This window comes from Sebastes fasciatus, chromosome 4 (genome assembly GCF_043250625.1).
Source record: "Sebastes fasciatus isolate fSebFas1 chromosome 4, fSebFas1.pri, whole genome shotgun sequence".
Lineage (NCBI taxonomy): Eukaryota > Metazoa > Chordata > Actinopteri > Perciformes > Sebastidae > Sebastes > Sebastes fasciatus.
Genome location: NC_133798.1, coordinates 2,111,608 through 2,135,998, shown reverse-complemented (window position 1 = coordinate 2,135,998; position 24,391 = coordinate 2,111,608). Strand labels below are relative to the sequence as shown.

Below are 24,391 nucleotides of genomic sequence, written 5' to 3'. Positions count from 1 at the left end.
CTTTAAAGACGTTTCAAATTTCCTGTTTGTGTTGTTAATTGTAATACTCTACGAGCCTCTACAATTGCCCCTCGGGGACAAATAAAGTGATTTGAATTGAATTGAATTGAATTGAACTGACCTCCCACCAACACTGCAACATCTCTGGTAGACACAGTGTGACAGCTAACGTTTCACTTACTTCTGCAGCTTGATGTGGTGCTAAGTAACACTCAGGGAGAAGTGGTTAAGAATTCTGGTGTCAGGAAAAATTCTGGTGTCAGGATGCAACTAAATAAGATAACCATGTGGACTTACGGCATAAAAAGAGATCTAATTGCCTGCACAACCCCAATGGTAGAGTTGAGAGGAGCGTCTTAATTGCAAGGGGTCGCCTCATTTCCCAGCATGGGGTGACTTGTTTCGAAACGTTCTTCTCTTATATCACGAAAATAGTTCACAGAAATGTGTTTCTGAAAATATTTGATTTGAGATATAAGCCACGCAGTTGCTGAATCTGTCTTTATTTTGGATTGAAAAAATAAATTGGATTTAAAAGTTTCCAGAGGCGGCAAGTCACGCCCACGATGCCCCTGATTTGTATAAAGCAACCTAGACCTCAACTTTATGCAAATGAGGAGCGTCTCTCGAATCACGCCACCATGCTACCAGAATGCATTGCATGACTGCTTACATAGACAATGAATGGGAAGCGTGGAGAAGACGGAGGCAGTGGACATGTACTGTAACTGAAACACTACGAGATCCAGTTGAATTTGTAGTTTCCTGTTGCTCCTCTCACTCACACACATCGAGTATACACATGTACGCACCCCGGCTAAGTGGGGATAGACCATTCACAAGTCGAGTGAAAATATGAGGAAAAAATATCCTGAATGGAGACTTAAACTGCCCTCAAAACAGTTCTGTTGTTGAAATACAACAGAACATGTAATTGGCATTAAAGGAACTAGGGGTGTAACGATTCATCTACTACATCGATGTATCGATTTATATTCCTACGATCCAACTACACTGATAGGTACTTGGCAAGTTGTACTTCACGGGGGACGTATATCGATCTAAAATCGATTTGTAAGATGTTGTTAGATTTTGATACTAAAGTGTCATCCACACCAGGAACGTCAGGAGCGCGTGGCGGCTGCGTTATCTGTTGTTTTTTATTTTGGCATCCGTGGTAACAGGTTAGAGCAGCCACACGCGCGTCTCAGCTGCGTCTCTTCTACAGAATAGAGGTCTCGCCTATTTTTGACGCGTGCCGCGCGCGTCTCACAGCAACAACAGACAGGGAAGGTGATCTATTGACTGTATATTAACATCATATCAGCTACATTACTACAGTTTCAATGTCTATCTGTAGAATATGTTACGGAGATGAAAAAAAGTAAAGACTTATTTTTAATTCAACACTTCCTGCTTTCATTTCAAAATAAAAGCCCTCAAGCATTTATTTCTGTGGACAGAATTCCTTAATTTGTTAACACGAGGCTTTTATTCTGAAATGTGTGCCGGACAGTGTTCTAGATCATGCAGTGACTTGGAGAGCTCCATGAATGAATATAGTACAGCTTTAATTGTTGATTATTACTATTATTTACAAATTACCACATGTTTCTTAACCTTTCTCTGTCTAAAATAAATATAAATGATATTTATAATGAAGTGAAATGGCCATTAAAAGGCAAACTCTATGTAGAAAGAAAGAGCTGACAGCAGCAGCTGCAGGAGCGGAAACGCAGCTGGTGTGAACACCCGATGCGTGAATCACACAGCCACCACGCCACGCAGCCGCCACGCACTCCTGACGTTCCCTGTGTGTCCCGGACGGAAGAAATTGCACCTTGTAAGTACGACAAACGTCATATGTATGTACATATTAGCACTTTTATTAGTAAAGAAATGTTAAACGTTACTCCGGTTCACTCTCCTTGTGTATAACGTCATCGACATGGCCAGCTTGGCCGGCTCTGCAGCGCGAGCGTGCATTCAGATGAACGGCGCCCCTTCGCCAGGACTCCTCGCTCTCTCACTCGGTAGCTGCGTGGAGGGAGACGGGCACCGGTCTGCATGAGCTGTCGGCGCTGCGGTGCCGAGGTGCCGGTCGGCAGAGTTTAATTTGGGGGGCCTTACGTGACGAGGTGTTGGTGGCTTCAACCCCCATGTGCATTTTTTATTCAGAGAAAAATACCTTTATCCTGTTCTGATGTTGATATGCACGCAGTATCAGCCTTGCATATCCAGCCGGAGAGCAGACGGTCTGTGAGGCAAATTATCATGGGAGTAAAGTAAAAAACAAGACCGAAATTCTACTGACATTAGTCTAACGTAGTTTTAAAATATTTTCCCGTATGTTTTCATGTATGAAAAGAGCCCAAATGAACCCTGTAGGTGGACTACTTGATTAGTATCAGCAGATTATTTAACCAGCGTTTGTAGAGGAATGATTCTGTCCCAAGCTGTCTGATCACTATCAGCTGTTTGATCACTATCAGCTGTTGATCACTATCAGCTGTATGATCACTATCAGTTGTTTGATCACTATCAGCTGTTGATCACTATCAGCTGTTTGATCACTATCAGCTGTTGATCACTATCAGCTGTTTGATCACTATCAGCTGTTTGATCACTATCAGCTGTCTGATTACTATCAGCTGTTTGATCACTATCAGCTGTTGATCACTATCAGCTGTTTGACCACTATCAGCTGTTTGATCACTATCAGCTGTTGATCACTACCAGCTGTTTGACCACTATCAGCTGTTGATCACTATCAGCGGTTTGATCACTATCAGATGTTGATCACTATCAGCTGTTTGATCACTATCAGCTGTTGATCACTGTTGATCACTATCAGCTGTTAGATCACTATCAGCGGTTGATCTCTGTATTATTGATCTACCGTTTATATTGAAGATGAGGACAGAAGCAGCAGGTTAAAACACTGTTCATTTAAATTGAATAGAAGTTGGTGTATTTTATTTTTTGTTAAATATTACACAACCTTATGTCTTGATAACTGAATCAGCAGGTCCTGAAATTGCACTTTATTATTTTCTAATAAAAGCTGTATGTATTTGCCATTAATCGTTGTTTACTTGTTTATATCCATGATTAATTTATCCCCGATTCCCTTACAAAAAAAACTTTGAGGAATCCTGACCTGCACTGTCCAGTATCAGATATTTATTTCAGTCACACTGATTGAATTTTTGGCCAAATTATATCGTATCGCTCTAGATGAGCCAAATATCATCCTTGAAACAAATAGTAACCATGGAAAGTGATACGTATCGTATTGTTGTAAAAACGTATCGTTACACCCCTAAAAGGGGGTTTAAGTCCTATTTATCAGACTGATCTCAGTTTGTACATGTTAACGATGAGTCCTCCATGCACGCCAAAGTTAGTCACGGAGTTCCACAGGGTTCTGTACTTGGACCAATTCTATTCACCTTATATATGCTTCCCTTAGGCAATGATATTAGAAAACACTCCATAAACTTCATCGTTATGCAGATGATACCCAATTATATCTATCGATCAAACCAGACGAAACCAACCAGTTAACTAAACTTCAAGCATGCCTTAAGGACATAAAAACCTGGATGACCTGCAATTTCCTGATGTTAAACTCAGACAAAACTGAAGTCATTGTACTTGGCCCCGAGCGCCTCCGAAACAAATGATCTAATGATATAGTTACTCTAGATGGCATTGTCCTGGCCTCCAGCACCACCGTAACGAATCTGGGAGTTATCTTCGATCAGGATATGTCCTTTAACTCCCACATAAAACAAACATCAAGGACTGCCTTCTTTCATCTACGTAACATTGTGAAGATCAGACACATCCTGTCTCAAAACGATGCAGAAAAATGAGTCCATGCATTTGTTACCTCTAGACTAGATTACTGAAACTCCTTATTATCAGGCTGCTCCAATAAGTCTCTTAAGACTCTCCAGTTGATCCAGAATGTTGCAGCACGTGCACTGGCAAGAACTAGAAAAAGAGATCATATTACTCCTGTATTAGCTTCTCTACACTGGCTGCCTGTAAAATCAAGAATATAATTTAAAATTGTCCTCCTCACCTACAAACCGCTAAACGGTCAGGCCCCATCATATCTTAAAGAGCTCATAGTAACCTATTACCCCACTAGAGCACTGCGCTCCCAGAATGCAGCAGGGTTACTTGAGGTTCCTAGAGTCTCCAAAAGTAGAATGGGAGCCAGAGCCTTCAGCTATCAAGCTCCTCTTCTGTGGAACCAGCTCCCAGTTTCAGTCCGGGAGGCAGACACCTTCTCCACGTCTAAGAGTAGGCTTAAAGTGGCAGTAGGCAGTATATTTTTGGCATCCATGGGCAAAAATTCCATAATAACCTTTCAGTATGTTGTAATTCAAATGTTCTGAGAGTAACTAGACTTCTGCTCCTCCTCATGGCTCTGTTTTCAGGCTTTAGAACATCTAGCCCCGTGACGGGAGACTTTGACCAATCACAGGTCATTTAATTGAGGAACGTTCCTATTGGCTGTGCTCTGGTCATGTGACCAGAACTTGGCGTTCCTTCAACAGATTTTACAATGGCGGCTGCGTCATAAACTTTCTAATTTTACAGCTAAACCGTGCACTACAAGATGATTCTGAGAACATTTTTAGGAGAGAAATAGAAATTAACTTAACAGAATATTGATTCATATTTGATCAGCGCTGCCTAGTTTGACCGTTTGGTCGGAGTTCGCGAGTGATTGACGGCCGGCTCTCATAGACGGCAGCTGGACAGCAGACCTCAGATCAGCTCTGACTGCTTGTTTTCCTCTGGTCTGTGAAATCTTGCAGATGCCGTTAGGACCACCGGAGGACACCGGAGGACACCAGAGGAACATGATTTTTTTCAGGTTACCTGTTTCATGTACTACTGTCACCATATAGCGACCATTTTATAAATTTATATTTTTTTAATCATATTTGCTCCAATATATTATATATTCCATAAAAATGAAACAGAGTCTTTGATGCAAAGCAGACCTAAGTACAGCTCCACAAATTACAAACCTGCACCACCTATCTATCGGGAAGAAAAGTAAAAGCAGCATTTTAAACCAGCTCTCATCTTCCAACTGTATTTTATTCTTTTCCAGAGGAGTTATTTTTGTGTGTGTTTTAAAGTTCACAGTTCACATTGCTCTGAGTGTCATCATGCATGAATGTGTGAAGCTCTGAAGAGAGCAAGCTGTTGTTGAAACATCCTCATATCCATTATTCTAAAGTGCTCTCGCTTTCTTTACAAGTTATTTCTTCCTCACCAGAATGTCATGGGGTGTATTTTGTTTAAATGTTCTCAATTTAAAATCCAGAGCATTAATAAAGCAGCAAACAATTGTTTGCAATGTAAAGATATAGCGGAGTAATGTCAACCTGAGCAGAGAATGAAGTCACTCTCACTACATTATATTTACACTGTATATAGTGAGAGTGACTTCATTCTCTGCTCAGGTAGACATTACTCCGCTTTATCTTTACATTGCAAACAATTGTTTGCTATATATACAGTATATATATTAATTAGGGGGAATTCAGCTATATTGGGACAGTTTTTGTAATTCTAAAGCATGGCTCGCCATTTTGTTGTAACTGCCACAAAATTATTTTTCAGGGACGTTTTTGGTAATTTGGGACACAGAGTTTCATCAGTGTTGGCCTTTGCTTTCAACCCTAATGATATATTTCAAAGAATATTTTAAACCGATTTCTTGTTTTTATTAACCTTAAATATATGTCTACGGTGGATTGATATTATGTGTTAGCCTGTTATGATGAGCTTTTCCACTCTACCTTGCACTCTCTCTTTCTATTTGGCGCTGTTCTCTTACCTCGTACTTTTTGGGGTCAATTTCCTGTTTGATGCTGACCACCCCCCCCCAATGTGATGTTACAAGAATTATGTCACAATTATGTGACTTTGTCTTGGGCCACAGCAAGGTCTCTGCACTAATCGCGTTGACTTAAGTACAAAGCTGTTTTCTTATGCTGTCCCCATAACTGCCTCTTATGAAATGATGTTAATGTGTTGAATGGTGGATTAGATTCTTCTGACATCATTTCACCCTTCGGTGCTCCAGTCACAGTCTGATATGTCTGCTGTTTAGCTGTTGGCGACCATGTCGCTATCTCGTCTTTTTTTGTATCACTGTTGTGAGGTTGTAATGGTCTCCTTTGTCTAGCTCAGGGGTCAGCAACCTGCGGCTCCGGAGCCACATTGTCTCCCTTTAGCTCCTCTCCAGTGGCTCCCTGTGGATTTTAAAAAATGGAAATGAATGACTGTTCTTTGTTCACATTTTCATTTTTAATTATCATTGTTATAGGTCTATGGTACGACGGTACGACAGAGTATTAGGGCCACATTGAGGAAAAAATATAAATCTGAGATTTCGAGAATAACGTCATAATATTACGAGAATAAAGTCGTAATATTATGAGAATAAAGGCATAATATTATAAAGTAGTAATTTTTACGTGTTATTTTCTTTTTTTCTTGTAAAGTTATGACTTTATTCTCGTAATATTACAACTTTTTTTCTCGTAAAGTTATGACTTTATTCTCGTAATGTTACTACTTTTTTCTCGTAATATTCTGACATTATTCTGGAAATCTCAGATATTTTTTCCCTCAATGTGGCCCTAATACTACGTGGTGCATTTGCGCTTTGGTCCTCACTGCATTAGACTTATATACTATATACTTAGAATATAAACTGTGTTACCTTCATCACAATGCTCAAATGTTTTGAGGCTCCAGACAGATTTTTTTTTGTTTTTTGTTGCCTAAAATGGCTCTTTTGATAGTAAAAGTTGCTGACCCTGCTGTAGCTAAATGTCTGAGAATGTTAATTATATAAATGCAGCTACATAATCATTTTAAGGCCTGAATTCTGAAAATGGACTGGGAGACTGGATTATTTTTTAGTTGTTTTTTTTTCACAAGAAATTTCACGTAGCATGAGTTCAAATGTCTATTGTAAATGAAACACTTTGGGCAGGCTGGAGGTAAACAAGGCCAGCCCAGCAACATCTCAGCGGCTGATCCAGTTTGTTCAGCAAGGGGGCAAAGGCCAGAGCAGCAGTGCCAGGGGGCGGTCTCTCCTGTGTCTTGGAGGCGAGTGGAATATGAGAGCTGACCAGTTAAAGTTCCCGCATGAAATAACACTAACATCCCTTCGGCCAGATATTGTGCTCTGGTCCACCTCTACAAGGACGGTTATCATGGCGGAGCTGACTGTCCCATGGGAAGAGGGGATAGAGGCTGCCTTCGAGAGAAAGAAGGAAAAGTACTCAGAGCTGGCAGCTGAGTGCACTCAAGCAGGATGGAGGGCGGTCACCCATCCAGTAGAAGTCGGGTGCAGAGGCTATGCTGGAACATCCACCCAGCGGCTCCTGAGGTCCCTGGGGATCACAGGCTCCAAGCTTAGAACGGCGCTCAAAGAACTTGTGGAGGAGGCTGAGCAAGGGAGCTTCTGGCTCTGGCTTCGTAGAAAGGACAAGGCGTGGGGAAAAGGAGGGTCCTAAGGCTGGCTGCAGGGGGCGGCAGGGAGACGTCCCTGTCGCTGCTCCACCACCTTGAGATGTTCCGGGATTAATGAAGCGAAACATCAGTGAAGGGTGGCTCCCGGCTGACGACCCTGCAGCCGGCCCAATGGCACCGTCGGAGGTGTGACAGGCAGAAATGCCCAGCAGGTATAACCACCTGTGCTTCAATCTCCGGCAGTCATCATTGTGAAGCATTAGTATCACTTGGGGAAAGCAGCACACATAGCTTAAGTAAGTCATGTGATTGGTAAAAATCATCCAAATAGATACTCATTATACGTTAGTTGGCCTGATTTAAGATGGAAATGTCATTAGGGTAGGTGAAGCAAATCAGACATGTTCATTAGAGATGGAGTCAAATTCCTGGGGTCCTTAGCCTCTCTCATAACGAGCATCGTCAGACCTCCTCTGGTAAAAATAATTATGTCGAGAGAGGGTCTACGTCAGCAGTCTTCATGGCGACCTGTGTTTACAACTAACAAGCTAGCCAGTGTCATGCTAAACATGCCAACACATTGCTTAATAAAGCTGAAGTGAATCTTTAGATTCTTCAATAGAGAAGACACGTATGAGCCTGCAGAAGCTAATGCGTGTCACAGCTGATGATAGGCGTTACATTGACCCGGACAGCAATCCATTTTTGAAGCGTTTTATCTTTTGACTCCTTCAGCTGAATAGATTTAGCTTTGACAACTCGACGTGAATTTGCATGAATCATTCCAGCATCTGTTTTAGCCTGCTCTGTTTTTTTAATGAGTGTGGGCAGGGAAATTCAGAAATAGAAGCAGCTCAGTGAATGTAGCCACCTCTCTGTGCCTCTCTCTCTCTGTAAGCTAGGTGCCTCTGTTGTGGCAATCCCAGCAAAACAAGTCAAGTATACAGAGGGGTTACGCAGTATTTTTATTATGTAATTCTTTTATTTCTTTTTTTTCCTGTGCCTAAAATACACAACACGGCAACATGAAATATGAGCCTCGTTTAGAGTCCATTCATTTGTCATTCTGAAGTCTTTTTTTTCCCTGTCTTGACTCTTTAGTTTAGAGAAGCTTTTGTACACTCTACTGTATGTTGTGCACAAGAGCCTCAATAAAATGACAGTTTCACTTGAACCTCTGGTGAATGTATTCTTTAAATATTCCTACACAAGTATGTTTTCAGGGCTGTCAATCGATTGAAATATTTAATTGCGATTAATCGCGTGATTGTCCATGATTAATTTGTGAACAATCACAAATTAATCGCACATTTTTTATCTTTTCAAAATGAACCTTAAAGAGATATTTGTCAAGTATTTAATACTCAAATCAAATCAACATGGGAGTGGACAAATATGCTTGCTTTATGCAAATATACGTATATATATATTATTGGAAATCAATTAACAACACGAAATAATGACATATATTGATCCAGAAACCCTCACAGGTACTGCATTTAGAATAAAACAATATGCTCCAATCATAACATGTCAAACTGCAGCCCAACAGGCAACAATAGCTGTCAGTGTGTCAGTGTGCTGACTTGACTATGACTTGCCCCAAACTGCATGTGATTATCATAAAGTGGGCATGTCTGTAAAGGGGAGACTCGTGGGTACCCATAAAACTCATTTACATTCACTGATCTGTAGGTCAGAGGTCAAGGGACCCCTTTGAAAATGTTCATGTCAGTTTTTCCTCGCCAAAATTTAGCATAAGTTTGGAGCATTATTTAACCTCTTTTTCGCGACAAGCTAGTATGACATGGTTGGTACCGATGGATTCCTGAGGTTTTCCAACCTCTGAAAGATTGATTGTGTTAATGCGTTGAAGAAATTAGTGGCGTTAAAACGAATTTGCGTTAACATGTTATTGTTACTTGAAATTTGACAGCCCTCATGTTTTTACTTGAATATTCCCTTTTCTTAGCCTGTCGGCCTGAATATGCCTGTATTTACCCTCTTTCTGAAACGCTCCGTTTTAGCAAATTTTGACGGAATTTCAACAGAATTGCGTTGCTAGGCAACAGCTTGGGTCCATGTGTACTTCCTGTCAGTGGATGACATTCACATACACTGCAACCAGGAATAAACTGGGACACATTTAGAATGTTTACGTTTAAAATTGTGTCAAGGGTCTAAATATTGTTTATTCATGACATCACGAATGGGCAGAAATCCTGACAGCTTGTTTCAAATGCAGAGTTTCTGAATACGGGCTGTGTTTATTTCCCTGTGGATTGAGTGTTTCGATACTTTCACAGTATTTATATAGAACTTAAGCCTGCTTTATAATAAAAAAACATGAAAATCTCACTTTTTTATAATATGGGACCTTTAACATACAATCATAGTCCCCAGAGGATGAATCCTACTGACCTTGCTGATCCCCTGATTTTTGTGCCACCACCATGTTGACAGGTTGACATTTCGGTGAAATATCTGGATAACTATTTGATAGATTACCATTGAATTTGGATGAGACATTCAGCTTCCCTTCAGGATGAATTATAATCACTTTGATAATCTCTCACTTTTTATACAGCGCCTGAGCACCATCATTTGGCCAATACTTTGTTTTATGACCAAATACCAGCTAAACTAGTGACATCCCCATCAGCCTCACCTGGACTTTGTGTCAATAAGCAAATGCTTGCATGCTGTCATGCTAAACTAAGATACTGAACATGATAAACATTGTACCTGCTAAACATCAGCGTGTTAGCGCCATCATTTTGAGCATGTTAGCGTGTTATCTGAAAGCACCGCTGCGCAAAAGTAAATCCTCACAAAGACGCTAGCATGGCTGTAGGCTCTTAAGGTGATTGCATGAAATTGATCATTACTTTGTTATTTTTAAATCCCAGTTCAAAACATTCACAGAAATGTATTGTACCGATACACAATGTGGCCCATACCTCTATGAGTGGGTGCCAGTGTGCGATGGGTTTCCGTGGATATGTCAGCATCTCACTCCAGTGGTCTCGGCCCAGGCTCTCTGCCTCGTTGCCCACCCTGCATACCCCGATCACTTCGTTGTGTCCGACCCTGAAAGACAGAAAGAACAACTCATGGAGACTCCAAAATGTTGCATCAGTTAATGTACTGTAGATGAAACTGATGTACGTAGGTAGAGGCCACTTAGAGTACCTTAGAAATGAATATTAGTCTGGATGAATGAATGATATTTATTATTATTCAATGACTTAAGGTCAGTGGCTGGATAGAATAGTTGTAAAGTGATGTTTTAATTCTTATGGCTTGAGAGGCAGCTATGTGGTGATAGCCCCATGCTCGCAATATCAAGTGCTCGTGGGAAAACTACAATACGCATGCTCAAAGCCTTTGGCGATGGACACTACAGTGAATAGGCCAGTTTGAACAAGTGAGTTTTGAGGAGGGATCTGAATGATGTGATAGTGTCAGACTGCCGGATGTGAGGAGGGAGGGAGTTCCAGAGCCTGGGAGCAGTGCAGCTGAACTCCCTAGCTCCCATGGTGCTGAGGCGTGAGGTGGGGGTGGTCAGAAGACCAGCTGATGATGAACGGAGGGAACGGGAGGGGGTGTACTCCTGAAGGAGGTCAGTGAGGTAGGTGGGGGCCAGGGTGTGGAGGGCTTTGTAGGTGAGCAGAAGGTTTTTGAAGTCAATCCGGTATTGAACAGGGAGCCAGTGTAGTTGGTTGAGAATGGGGGTGATGTGGTCGGAGGATCTGGTGCGGGTGATGATCCGGGCGGCAGAGTTCTGAATGATTTGAAGTCTGTTGAGCAGTTTGGTGGGAACGCCAGAGAGGACAGCGTTGCAGTAATCAATCCAGGATGTGACAAATGCGTGGACCAAGATTTCTGTGCTGGAGTGAGACAGGGATGGACGGAGTCTGGAGATGTTGCGGAGGTGAAAGAAAGCAGTCCGGGTGACATTTTTTATGTGGGGTGCAAAGGAGAGGGTGCTGTCTAGGGTGACCCCAAGGCTCTTGACGTGGGTGGAGAACGGAACGGAGAAGCCATCGATGATGAGGTTTGGAGCAGTGGTGTTTCCAGCTCTTGAGAGGTTGTTTTTGTAGCTTCTAACTGAATCTCCGACTTCATTGTTTGTACCTTCAGATGTCTGATTTATTTTACCGTTTCGCTTTTCAGCTGCATAGGAGTTAAATTGCTGCTGATGAAAACCCAACACTTCCTGATTTTGCTGCTTCAGAATAAAAGCTTTTAAATAACAACATAATGGGGGACTTATTGTGAAGAATATAAGAAATGAAATGAATCGCTTCTGTCACTCCGTCACACACACGCGCTCTCTCTCTCTTGACCGCTAACACCGACACTCACTAACATTAAGCTCAAAACCTACACACTTTTAATTTGCACTATCCAGTCTAGGCTTGGTCGAGATTATCGTTAAACACGATATTGATTGGCCACGATAATGGTCCTCACGTGTCCACGATAACAGAACGGTGTTCAATTAAGTTGGATACAGGGATTCTTCCAGTATATTGCAAGCCTGGCGGACCTGAGATGACTCCCTGCTGGGGCAAAGCATCGGGGAATTATTTTTTTTCTGATGTTTTTTAAACTAAAATGTGTTATACAAGTAGCGAACTCCTTTAAGGAATAACTCAGTGTGTAGGTTGTGAGCTTAATGGTAGCGAGTGTCGGTGTTTGCGGTCAAGAGAGAGACAGAGAGAGAGAGAGCGAGGGAGTGTGACGGAGTGACAGAGGCGGTTCTAAAAAAGTGATAAACACATTTAATTTCCTATATTCTTCACAATAAAAGTCCCCCGTTATTTTGTTATTCAAAAGCTTTTATTCTGAAGCAGCAAAATCAGGAAATGTTGGGTTTTCATCAGCAGCAACTTAACACGACTCTATGAGGCCGAAAAGCGAAACGGTAAAATAAATCAGACATCTGAAGGTACCAACAGTGAAGTCAGAGATTCAGTTAGAAGCTACAAAAGTACCGAGAGCTGAACACACAACGTCTTTCTCTCTGGTCTCCTGCACGCCTGTTTGAGGGGGAGAAGGGGGAGTCGTTGGTGATTCTTTGGTATTAAACCAAACGAAAAAGGAGAGCCAGAGAACGTGAACAAAGTTATTTGTAAACTGTGCGATAAACAAGTCGGGACTAAAGATGGAAACGCCACAAATCTCCGCTCCCATCTTAAAACTCTCCATCCAGAATACGCCAGTCTGCCACCGACTCCCTTATTGATCTCAGCATGTCCTTGTATAAAATAGCGCTAACTGTCTATACTTTGTGGCCACTTATGTATTGCAATGTATGTGTCTCCAGTCCATAGATATTTATATCTACGTATAAATATATAGATAGATATCTCTCTTCAGCTTTAATTGGACGATAATATTGTATATCGTCTTTTTTCTTAAAGCAATATCGTCACTAGGGAAATTTCAATATCCAGTCATGCTAACATTAGAATGTCACAACATGTGCCCCATAAATGTGCCGAAAAAAATAAAAAATCCTCTCAGTTCGAAGTTACAATTAGGCATGAGGGCTCCTGAAGGTTTAATATTGGGGTTACTGCAAAGATAAGGTTAATTAAAAAAATTTTAGGTTACGATTTTGGTAGCTTATCCAAAAAGTGATGAGACGGCCCAATGTGAGCCAATGAGAACGTTCATAAGGCACACAACACTCTGTGTGACGCAGGATGTAAAGCACCGCCCCCGGGTGAAACACCAAGTTTTCAGGGAGTCCCCTTTGGAAAACGTAGTGAAATTGGGATTACTCTGCCGAGCAAACATACCTACCCAAATAGACAGCCCATACAAATGGGTAATAAAGCCGTATGACAGAAAATTGTGGAGAATATGCATCTGTCTAAAGTAGTTGTTGCCCCACCATTTGTTCCACCTAAAAAAGGCCCTGTATGTAGGTAACCCAACTAACCGATCATAGTCCATGACAGCTATGAGCAGGCTGATCTGGTCGATGTTCTCAGGAGGAACATCAAACACAATGGCTTCATTGTACACTGGGTTCAGAGTGTTACGCTTGGTTGACGTCTTCCTCTTCTTTAGCCTCCGGCCTTCACACATCAGGGACACTTTCACGTATGGATCTGGAGAAAGATAATATGTGGTCAAGTCAATAAGGATGCCAAAATGTCTTGCATGGGATTACACAAAATATGATCTAACAATAATAAAGCACTTGAATACCTCATGTGTATATTTGACTACACCACCTCGCAGTGGAAACATATCAGTCAGCACCCACCTGAAGCTCCAGTGATGTCCATGGCTTTGAGATTTCTGGCTTTGATCATGGTGATGGTGAGCCTGCCGGCCGTGGGGAGATAGCACAATGAGAACATCAGCTCTCCTAGGTCCACATTGTCCTGTAAAGAAATATATCACATTTTTATATTAGCACTGTTTGTTCTCCTATTCTTGACATTTTAAAGACTTGAAGTGATGCCTCTTTTTTGACTGGACCGCAGAGGGCCAGCCCTAAAAACGCAAGTCTGTCGCTGAGTGACTGACTGAGTGATGAAGTTACACGATTAGTCTACCGAGTGTTGGAATTTCCTCAGTTGCTCTATCAAATGGAAAAGGCGGGAACAGTCCTTTATGCAAATGAGCCCGTCCAGCGTGACGCGTCCGGAACTTGGACCAAGCTGTGAAACTAGGCAATCTAGATCTAAAATGAAATGAGATTCAGCTGTGGCATATCTAAAAAATGTTTTCAGAAGTAGATTTTGGTGGATTGTTTAGACGGAATAACAGAAAGTTTACGAGCAGGTCGCCATGTTGTTTCCTGTTTGAAACGGCAAGGACCAATCATGTACATTTCAGGAGAGGGTACGTCACCGCTTGGACGGCCAGTCGAGTGGAGCAGCACGTCCCCTAGTGTCCTCGCCGCACCTGGACATGTACCGCTGGATTCAACACTATAGACATGACCACTAACTATCTGTATAACAATTCAGCCACGAATTCAGAGACTGACCAGACACAATCCTGCCACATACTACACCGCTTTGACCGAGTCTCGTTAATCGTGGTCTATGGGGAAAATGTTTTTTTGGGCTGCAGTGGGTTTTATAAGTTGCAGCATAGTTGGCCACTGGGGCAGCAAGGCTGAATGGCAGCACCATGCAGCTCTCTCAATACACCCATGGTTACATCCATGTTGCTAACTGGCAGTCTTCTTTCTCCCTTTCCTTTTGTTGGCACATTACCAGCAACAACTGCAGATCGGTGGAATAGAAACTGACGGTAGTAAAGTGTATTTCGTGGCCGTGCACTCGTGCATATACATGTGCATGCTTGCATGAAATACAAAGAAATCACAGACCTGCTCGCAAAAACATCACTCCATAGCATTACCAGTGGTCAAAAAGAGGCAATAAACTCATTGGCCCAATCCCAATGTCCCCACTAAGGCCTTAAACTCTGAACCCTCAGGGACTTGACTGACATCACCTGGTAAATGCAAGAGCTTGAAATGCTTTAAATATGAATGGGACGGCACTTTGCGGTGAGATATCCCGTTATCCTGACGATGCCAATTGTGGGGTTTTATTTTACGTTTTTTCCAAATGAGCCGGCATGTTGGTTCCGATTCAACCCTACGCCTTGTGTTTAGTGGCAGCCCATCAAGTGTCCAATGCTGGGAAGCGAGGCGATCCCTCGCGATAAAACACGTGTACTGTGGATGTAGTAGGTTGGAAATGCTACATGTTTAGTTTTTATTTAAACAGACACCCCCTCTATTTTTTGTTAATAATTGAACTATTCTAACAGTTTTGACACAGTCCTTAGTTCAAGGTATTACACCTTCCCATCAGTAGATGGCGCTGTGGTGCTGCTGTGGATCAATGAGGGAGACTGTAGCTACGTGCTCTGCTCATGCGCAGTTCAGAAATAAACAAGCTGTGGCTTGAGCTAAGACGCTAACTTTGGTCCTCTCTATTAATCCACAGGTACGGAAAAACTCATTTTTAGATCTTTAGTTTGCATCAGCATCAAATGTGAATGTAATATGAATCGTTTGGTAATGTTGTAACATGATTTTGACATGTTGGGGAAGCGTAGCAAGCTCCACTTCGTAGCTAATTGTTCCGACGAAGCTCGCCATGTTGAGTAGTTCTGTCCGTGAACTCCAGTGTACACAGTAGTTTTGTAAGTGTAAGAAATGTATTCCAATTGTTGAAAGAGTATTAGCCAGCCAGCTGTGAGTAAACACAGTGATGAGTAAGATACCATATTCAAACTATTTCCACATCTCCGGTCACTTACTAACATGTCGTGGTCGTACCATATTAGCAAGCGCTGCTGTGAAGTGCAAGTGTGTGAGAGAGTATAATGTGTAAGAATGCTGCAGGAAGGTTTTGTGTCTAATGTGATAATGCTGAATGAGTGTTAGGTGAACTGTATATGTTAATATGTGAGTGTCTGTAGGTATTAGGGTAAAGTGAATGTGTGTTTTGAGTTACAGTATATTATGCTGGTATATTAGTATTTTGAGTTGAGCTCATTTCTGTTTATGGGGAATATAGTATGTTAAATCATTTGAGCTCATATGCACTTTTAAGTCAGACAGCAAGATAATGTGACTGTGAATTGTATGCAATTGTGTTCAGAAATAAACAAGCTGTGGCTTGAGCTAAGATGCTAACTTTGGTCCTCTCTCTATTAATCCACAGAAGCGATATTTATATATATGGCTACACAGTGCTTCCTAGCCTGTGTAACCCTTGCTGCCGGTCCAGATTTCCCCTAGGTCTGGTGCCGGTAACATGGACATGTACTGCTCTGATTTCATGTGGTTTTTTTTCTCTACCATCTTAAATCCTTAATGTTAAGGTTTCTTTGTAAATTTGAATATGCCAGTCAGAACACCTATGTGCCGTCCTCCTTGTTTAGCTTTTCTTTTCTTTTTTTTACACCTCCGGGCCACCCCTGGTAACCGTGGTAACCCTGTGTTTAACGTCACAACGCTATGAATTGTGGGTAAACTCAGGAATGCAGACTTATTGAAAGTGTTCATAAAGGGCTCACAATATAACGAGAAAGCCCTCAAGGACTTGACGAATTGATAGTGGGACAGCCCTAAACCCTCACCCTGATGCCAAACGCCAAAATGAGTGACATTTAGCATCAAACAAAAGCACTTAGCTCGCCAGTTATTTGATTTGTAATGTTAAGCTTTAGAAAAACAACTTTGGTTAAGGATTAAGGATAAACAATTAAATCAAAATAGGCTAAGGTTTAGTGAAGGTGAGGTAACGGTTGAGTCTAATCCCTGAAAATCAATGGGTAGATTCACAGAAGGCTCATTATAATATGTTACACAAGTCTTTGCACCCCTGATATGGATCATGCCTGTGACACCTCCGGTAGAAAAAAAAAAAACATGGTCTCCTTTTAATTCACATCTGCAACATGCAGCAACAGCATGAGTCTTCATTAATTCTGGATATTTGTTGCATCACTAAATCCGTGGGTTTATGTGGTTGTGGAATCTGCCGTCAGGTTGAAATACTCCTGTCTTCCTGTGAGAATATCCCTGCTTTCACAACTCATCCACAGTCAAGCACATGCCAAGCTCTCTTCCCAATCAACACATCTGAAAATAACGTGTGACAGTGTGAAAGCGAGTGGTGTGTGTGTGAGGCACAAGCCCTCACAAGGTTTCTTACAGGGGAAACTCTGATTTCTAGTTTTACGCTTTCTCCCACACTTCGGGCTGACACGGAGCTCCCTGTTACAAAATCTTAAACAGGAAGTAAAAAGAGCAAAAATTGTACTGCATTTTGGAGGTGTCATTCCTATGTTCCCAGGGTCCTATGTTCCCCAGATTTATATGGCACAAAATAGGAATATGAGTCCTATGTTCCCCAGTTCTAAGGGTGCTTTCACATCAGGGACCCGGGCCCGGATCCAGTCCAGTTCGATTGATTAGTGTGAACGCTCCGTACCGTACTCGGGCACGGTTCGTCGATCCGTACCCGAGTCTACTTGAAAAGGTGGTCTGGAGTACGGATCATGTGTACTCAGGTACGGTTCACATCAGGTGTGAAAGCCAACCGTACCGAAGCACGGAAGTGGACCGCTATTTAATGCGAGTAACGTTAGCAGTTAGCGAGTAGATTTGAAAAGGAAGGCTTTTTTTCAACGTCGCCGGTCTCCGAAATCTGTATACATATACAACAGTTTCATATCTATGTATGTATCTGCGCGCAGGATGCGCCGATCTCATCCTCAGAACTGTACGGCCGTGGATGATAAAGCAGGAAGGCCGGTGAGAGGTTTATTAAAATATAGACAATAGTAGGTGATGGGGTTGAGTGATGTTTGTTATTTTATTTAGCTGATTTAATGGTCTGTCTGCGAAGAACGAGAGACGCTCAGCTGCTCAGCGGACAGAGAGAGAGAGACGGGGTGGGAGGGTAAACAACGTGTAGAGTCGGCATATTTTCACATCAAACTCGGTGAAATAAGAGTTTATTTTGGCCAAACCAGAGTTGGTGATTGTTGGAAAGACTAACGACGAGTGAGTGAGTTTTATTTTGTTTCTGTCCAGTTTGAATGAAGTGTTTTACGATGCTCCACTAGAACAGATGATTTCAACATAAACAAATAAATGTTGATGATGACGCAAGTGTACTCGGGTACGGAACAAATTTACTAATGTGAGAGCTGACCAGAGAGGGGGGGCAATCGTACTCGGGCACGGTACGGATCAATCGTACTTGATGTGAAAACGCCCTTAATTTGTCCTCTCCCAGGTTCCTTTGTTCCCAAGGTCTTATGTTCCTAGGGTCCTATCCCCCCAACCCGTTTTCATTGCCAACTCAGGGTCCTTTGTTCCCAGATTTATATGGCACATAATGGAAATATGGGTCCTATGTTCCCAAGGTCTTATGTTCCAAAGGTATGTTTCCCAGTTCTGAATTTGTGCTCTCCCAGGGTCCTTTGTTCCCAAGGTCTTATGTTCCCAGGGTCCTATGTTCCCAGGTACTTATGTTCCCATGGTATGTTCCCCAGTACTAAATTTGTGCTCTCCCAAGGTCCTTTGTTCCCAAGGTCTTATGTTCCCAGTGTCCTATTTTCCCCCAACCCATTCTCATTCCCAACTCAGGTTCCTGTGTTCCCAGATTTATATGGCACATAATGGAAATGTGGGTCTTATGTTCCCAGGGTCCTATGTTCCAAAGGTATGTTTCCCCAACCCGTTCTCATTCCCAACCCATTGTTTGGTCAGGACCCCATAGCGTCACGTTTGGTCTAGGCAACCAATCTACTTGGCTAGGTTCAGGAAAAGATCGTGGTTTGGGTTAAAATATGTACGTTTTTGACAACCTAGGAATGAGAACGGGCTGGTTCCCCCAGCTCTATATGGAACATAATGGGACCCTGAAAAAGGTGTTCCCCAGCTCTATTTGCTTAATACTGTATCACACAGGCTATTGTGGGAACTCATCAAGCTGAACATACACACGTGGACAAAATTGTTGGTACCCTTCCGTTAAAGAAAGAAAAACCCACAATGGTCACTGAAATAACTTGAAACTGACAAAAGTAATAATAAATAAAAATTTACTGAAAATGAACTAATGAAAATCAGTCATTGCTTTTGAATTATGGTTCAACAGAATCATTTTAAAAACAAACTAATGAAACTGGCCTGAACAAAAATGATGGTACCCCTAGAAAAGATGTAAAATAATGTGACCATAGGGACATGTTAAACTAAGGTGTGTCCTGTAAATAGCATCACAGGTATCTTCAAACTTTTAATCAGTCAGTCTGCCTATTTAAAGGGTCAAAATAAGTCACTGTGCTGTTTGGTATCATGGTGTGTACCACACTGAACATGGACCACAGAAAGCTAAGGAGAGAGTTGTCTCAGGAGATTAGAAAGACAATTATAGACAAGTATGTTAAAGGTAAAGGCTATAAGACCATCTCCAAGCAGCTTGATGTTCCTGTGACTACAGTTGCACATATTATTAAGAAGTTTAAGGTCCATGGGACTGTAGCCAACCTCCCTGGACGTGGCCACAAGAGGAAAATTTATGACAAATTGAAGAGACGGATAATACGAATGGTAACCAAAGAGCCCAGAACAACTTCCAAAGAGATTAGAGGTGAACTCCAAGGTCAAGGTACATCAGTGTCAGATCGCACCATCCGTCACTGTTTGAGCCAAAGTGGACTTAATGGAAGATGACCAAGGAGGACACCGAATCATAAAAAAGCAAGACTGGAATTTGCCAAAATGCATATTGACAAGCCACAAAGCTTCTGGGAGAATGTCTTTGAATGCTTTTTGGCAAGTCACATCAGCTCTATGTTCACAGACGCAAAAATGAAGCATCCAAAGAAAAGAACACTGTACCTAATGTGAAACATGGAGGAGGCTCGGTTATGTTATGGGGCTGCTTTGCTGCATCTGGCACAGGGTGTCTTGAATCTGTGCAGGGTACAATGAAATCTCAAGACTATCAAGGCATTCTGGAGTGAAATGTGCTGCCCAGTGTCAGAAAGCTTGGTCTCAGTTGCAGGTCATGGGTCCTCAAACAGGATAATGACCCAAAACACAGCTAAAAACACCCAAGAATGGCTAAGAACAAAACATTGGACTATTCTGAAGTGGCCTTCTATGAGCCCTGATCTAAATCCTATTGAACATCTGTGGAAGGAGCTGAAACATGCAGTCTGGAGAAGGCACCCTTCAAACCTGAGACAGCTGGAGCAGTTTGCTCACGAGGAGTGGGCCAACATACCTGTCGACAGGTGCAGAAGACTCATTAAGAGTTACAGAAATCACTCGATTGAAGTGATTGCCTCAAAAGGTTGTGCAACTAAATATTAAGTTAAGGGTACCATCATTTTTGTCCAGACCAGTTTCATTAGTTTGTTTTTTAAAATGATTCTGTTGAACCACAATTCAAAAGCAATGTCTGATTTTCATTAGTTAATTTTCAGTACATTTTTATTTATTATTACTTTTGTCAGTTTCAAGTTATTTCAGTGACCATGGTGGGTTTTTCTTTCTTTAACGGAAAGGTACCAACAATTTTGTCCATGTCTGTAGCATGGAGTTCAACATAGGACCCTGGGAAAATTAGTCCCTGACAACAGAAAACCTTTTGACAAGTTTACTTAATGTGTGTTAACTAGGGCTGTCAAAGTTAACGTGATGACGCGGTAACGCACATTGTGATTTTAAGGTTGTAGCGGGCTCAGCTTTAAGAAGAAGTGAAGATACTGGTGTCATATGAAACTAGAAAACACATTTTCAAAGGGGACCCTTGACCTTTGACCTCAAGATATGTGAATGTAAATGGGTTCTATGGGTACCCACGAGTCTCCTCTTTGCAGACACGCTTTATGTTAATCACATGCAGTTTTGGGACAAGTCATAGTCAAGTCAGCACACTGACACACTGACAGCTGTTGTTGCCTGTTGGGCTGCAGTTTGCCATGTTATGATTTGAGCATATTGTTTATGCAAAATGCAGTACCTGTGAGAGTTACTGGACAATATTTGTCATTGTTTTCCAGTAATAAATACATGCTATATATACATTTGCATGAAGCAAGGCCATTTGCCCACTCCCATGTTGATAAAAGTATTAAATACTTGACAAATCTCCCTTTAAGGTACATGTTGAACAGATACAAAATATACGATTAATTTGTGATTGAACATTTTAATCGATTGACAGCCCTAGTGTTTACAGAATATTGAACTGGGGAACATAGGACATTGGAAACCTTGGAAACATAGGATCCTGGGAACATAGATACGCTCCCAATTTTGGATACGTAATCGCAACAGGGGATTTTAAAAGAAAATAGCAATTGGCGTTTGTGGTTCCAGCTGCAAATAAGTCAATAAATTCAATTACAGATCGTCTAATAGAACAAAAAGTCTCTCTCTTGCTACTCTGAATACAGCAGCTTTATGTTTTAACGGTTAACAGTTGCCAAGCAGGTTAATACAACTATCTGATGTCTTAATGCATTCTGTCCAATCAGTGATTAATACACAGAATGTTAGTGATTTTGTACTTAGTCTTTGTCAGAAGCAACCAATTAGATAGAAAGCCTAGTTAAAGGTCAGATGTACCGGTTATACTGGAAAATCATTGTATCACTTCGACATCAATATGTGTTCCCTCTGATGCTGATTGAGATTAATTGGAGTCAGTCTATATGGACACACGCACGCACGCACGCACACACACACAGGCAGAGTTGACCAGGACCTGTGACATTCTGACTCTGTGATGAGTTGATTCATCATGCGAGTTGCTGAGGCAGAATCCACCTCTGACACGGCATCATCGGTGTTACTTTGAGCCTCTGGCGTTAATGATGTGCGGCACGATGTCTCAGAGGTGTAACACACGTATGAATTTTTGGCAACAAGTACAGGAATACACACCGACGTACACAAACAGACAGGCGCTCTGACAAACCCTTCAGCTTTCTGCAGATAATGTGATATCTTCCTCCCATCACACACACACTCACACTCACTCATGCTGCACACTTAAGTTCTCAGACTATAGGGTGCCGCTCACTCGCTACTCTCTTCTGAGCACTCAAATCAAGCCTGCGGTCAGGATTATGGTCACTTGTGCTCGGCCAATGAAATTAGAAAGGTGCTCTAAAGCGCTCCAATAAAGCACAGAGAGAGCGTGGACAGTCCATCTTCTCCAATTATAATACTAGCAGCACCTTCTCTCCCTCAGGAGCAGCGAGGCTTTATCTACGAGCCTCTCTCTCGCTGTGTCTTTAATAATCACAGGCTCAGTCTAACTCGATCTCTCTGCTCTCTTTCTAAATCCTCCTTCCCTCAGGGAGTGTGTGTATATGCCTGTGCATGGCTTCTTGAAAGTGTTTAAAGGCACAATGAGTAGGATTTGTCGCAGGTTGCAGTTTGTAAACACAACATTCAAAGTTGGCCCCTCCTCCCCAGCTCAACGAGGGTTATGGTGCTCACCGGCGGGTGAAAGCCAAACACAGATTCACTCTCAATTTGGAACAACCTTTGTCCGTATGATGTTTCACCTCTGTGCATTCAGCACGTTCTCATTCTGAGGGCGTCAAATACCGAGGAATAAATTAAATCATTTATCGGCGCATATACCATACAAGCACGCAGCGCTTCCAAACATCACTGACTACAAACTATCATTATCACTCTTATACATACCAATAGCGTCTCTGAGGTCATCTATATGCTGATGCAAACCCTATTTTCCTGCGGCTTTACACATTTCCCCTGCAGAAATGTCTACCAAGTTTCACACCAAAGAGCCCCAGCAGGTCTGAATCCTGTTTAGAGATTCCCACCTGGATCCCTGGAAGTGTGAATTGCAATCAATTAACCTGGCATCTCCTCCTACATCTCAGGTGAACTCAGCTGCTTAGCACTGCCCTCTTGTGAATTATTTAATTATTGACCTACTAACACACATGATATTTAAAGAGCAACTTAGATATGAAAATTAAAATAAAAAATTACTTAACTTAACATTTTGGCCTTTTGCCTTAACAAACACAATGCATAGGAACTGCAAAACACATCTCCAGAAGAAGATTCTCCAGTCAAGTCATCCACTGTCCATATACTGTAGGACATGGAAGACAGCTAACTGGTTGGTCTGTGTTTTTCTTGGAAGGCCAGTGTTTTGTGTACCGGAAGGTATTTTCTCATTAATTGCCTGCAAGGGTGATAAACCTAATGAACAGGTTTATATTTCTCCCTTTTTGGGGCTGGTCTGAATATTTATTTCTGGAAAATCAATGCCTGCATGCTGGTCCATTCTTCCCACTCATACTACCAACCATCCTCATGTACAACACAATAGCTATATACAGTCTATGCCATAATTTCTTTTAACGCCACTAACTTCTTTAACGCATTAATGCAACTTGAGATTTTTAGGTTGTAGTGTACTGGTTCTTCAATATTGATAAGAGTATTAAATACTTGACAAATTTCCCTTTAAGGTTAATTTTGAACAGATTTAATTTGCGATTAATCACAAATAAATATCTTAATCGATTGACAGCCCTAATATCAACTTCTTTTCATTTTTAAAGATTCTCCTACCCACAGCTGTACAAATACTGTATGCACTGTAGAGTGAGGTTTGTGGTCTAAATACAACTTTAGATGGCTGTAATCGTTTTGTAATATTATTTATCTATTTTAATAATAACATCTGAATAACAAAAGAACTGAAATGAGTTGACTCAGTACTATAGTATGAGGACAAAAAGCAGGCAGGAGAGTTTGTTCAGCTCACTTAAACATCGGAGATCTCGTTACACAAGGGCCAATCAACAGGACGATATATCTGCCTGGCTGAACATGGTGGAAGTAAATAAATCAGTGCCAAGGCTGAACTTTAGCTGTACAGATGAATAAACCCTGGCAGAATCAGGTTAGGCTAAAGGATCCTTCATAACTCTCAGTAAAGAATGGAGTGAGACGAATAGAAAGGCCGTATAAAGAATGGCTATGTTGCAGCTTTTAAAGAAAATGTAAAAGTCTTCCTCATTTGTTGCAAGTGGCCCTGTCTGATGAATGGGTATCTCATTAATCTAACTGGGCATCTAATGTTTTGTACTAAAACAAGGCATTTGTACCAAAGTAGCTAAGAAAAGAGTGGGATGTATAGCATATGAAAAGTTTCCTTCTAACAAATACGCTCACTGATCCTAAACATCTTATCCACATTCTTCACCACATTCATTCAGAAATGTGAATGTAATTACCGTAAACACACTGAAACCATGATAATCCCAAACCACCTGATAAAAATCACTTGGAATTGTC

The 24,391-nt window shown here is 41.6% G+C and overlaps 1 protein-coding gene and 1 long non-coding RNA gene across 4 annotated transcripts in view; one reads left to right on the top strand and one right to left on the bottom strand.

The window, feature by feature from the left end:
• Nucleotides 1-24,391, top strand: part of LOC141766939 (uncharacterized) — a 282,348-nt gene that overhangs the window by 26,226 nt on the left and 231,731 nt on the right. The gene's annotated exons all lie outside the window — the stretch shown is intronic.
• The window catches only part of LOC141766928 (synaptotagmin-9-like), an 84,362-nt gene that overhangs the window by 7,041 nt on the left and 52,930 nt on the right, over nt 1-24,391 (bottom strand). Inside the window, exons 5-8 of one of the 3 annotated variants that reach the window (XM_074634138.1) lie at nt 13,802-13,922; nt 13,472-13,643; nt 10,479-10,608; nt 1,883-2,257 (exon numbers count right to left, since the gene is read on the bottom strand). In XM_074634138.1, the coding sequence (XP_074490239.1) occupies nt 2,171-2,257; nt 10,479-10,608; nt 13,472-13,643; nt 13,802-13,922 (510 nt within the window). In that variant the 3' untranslated portion in view covers nt 1,883-2,170. Of the gene's footprint in view, nt 1-1,882; nt 2,258-5,464; nt 6,288-10,478; nt 10,609-13,471; nt 13,644-13,801; nt 13,923-24,391 lie in introns of those variants that run through there. The other 2 variants (XM_074634141.1, XM_074634140.1) reach the window with 2 other exon arrangements.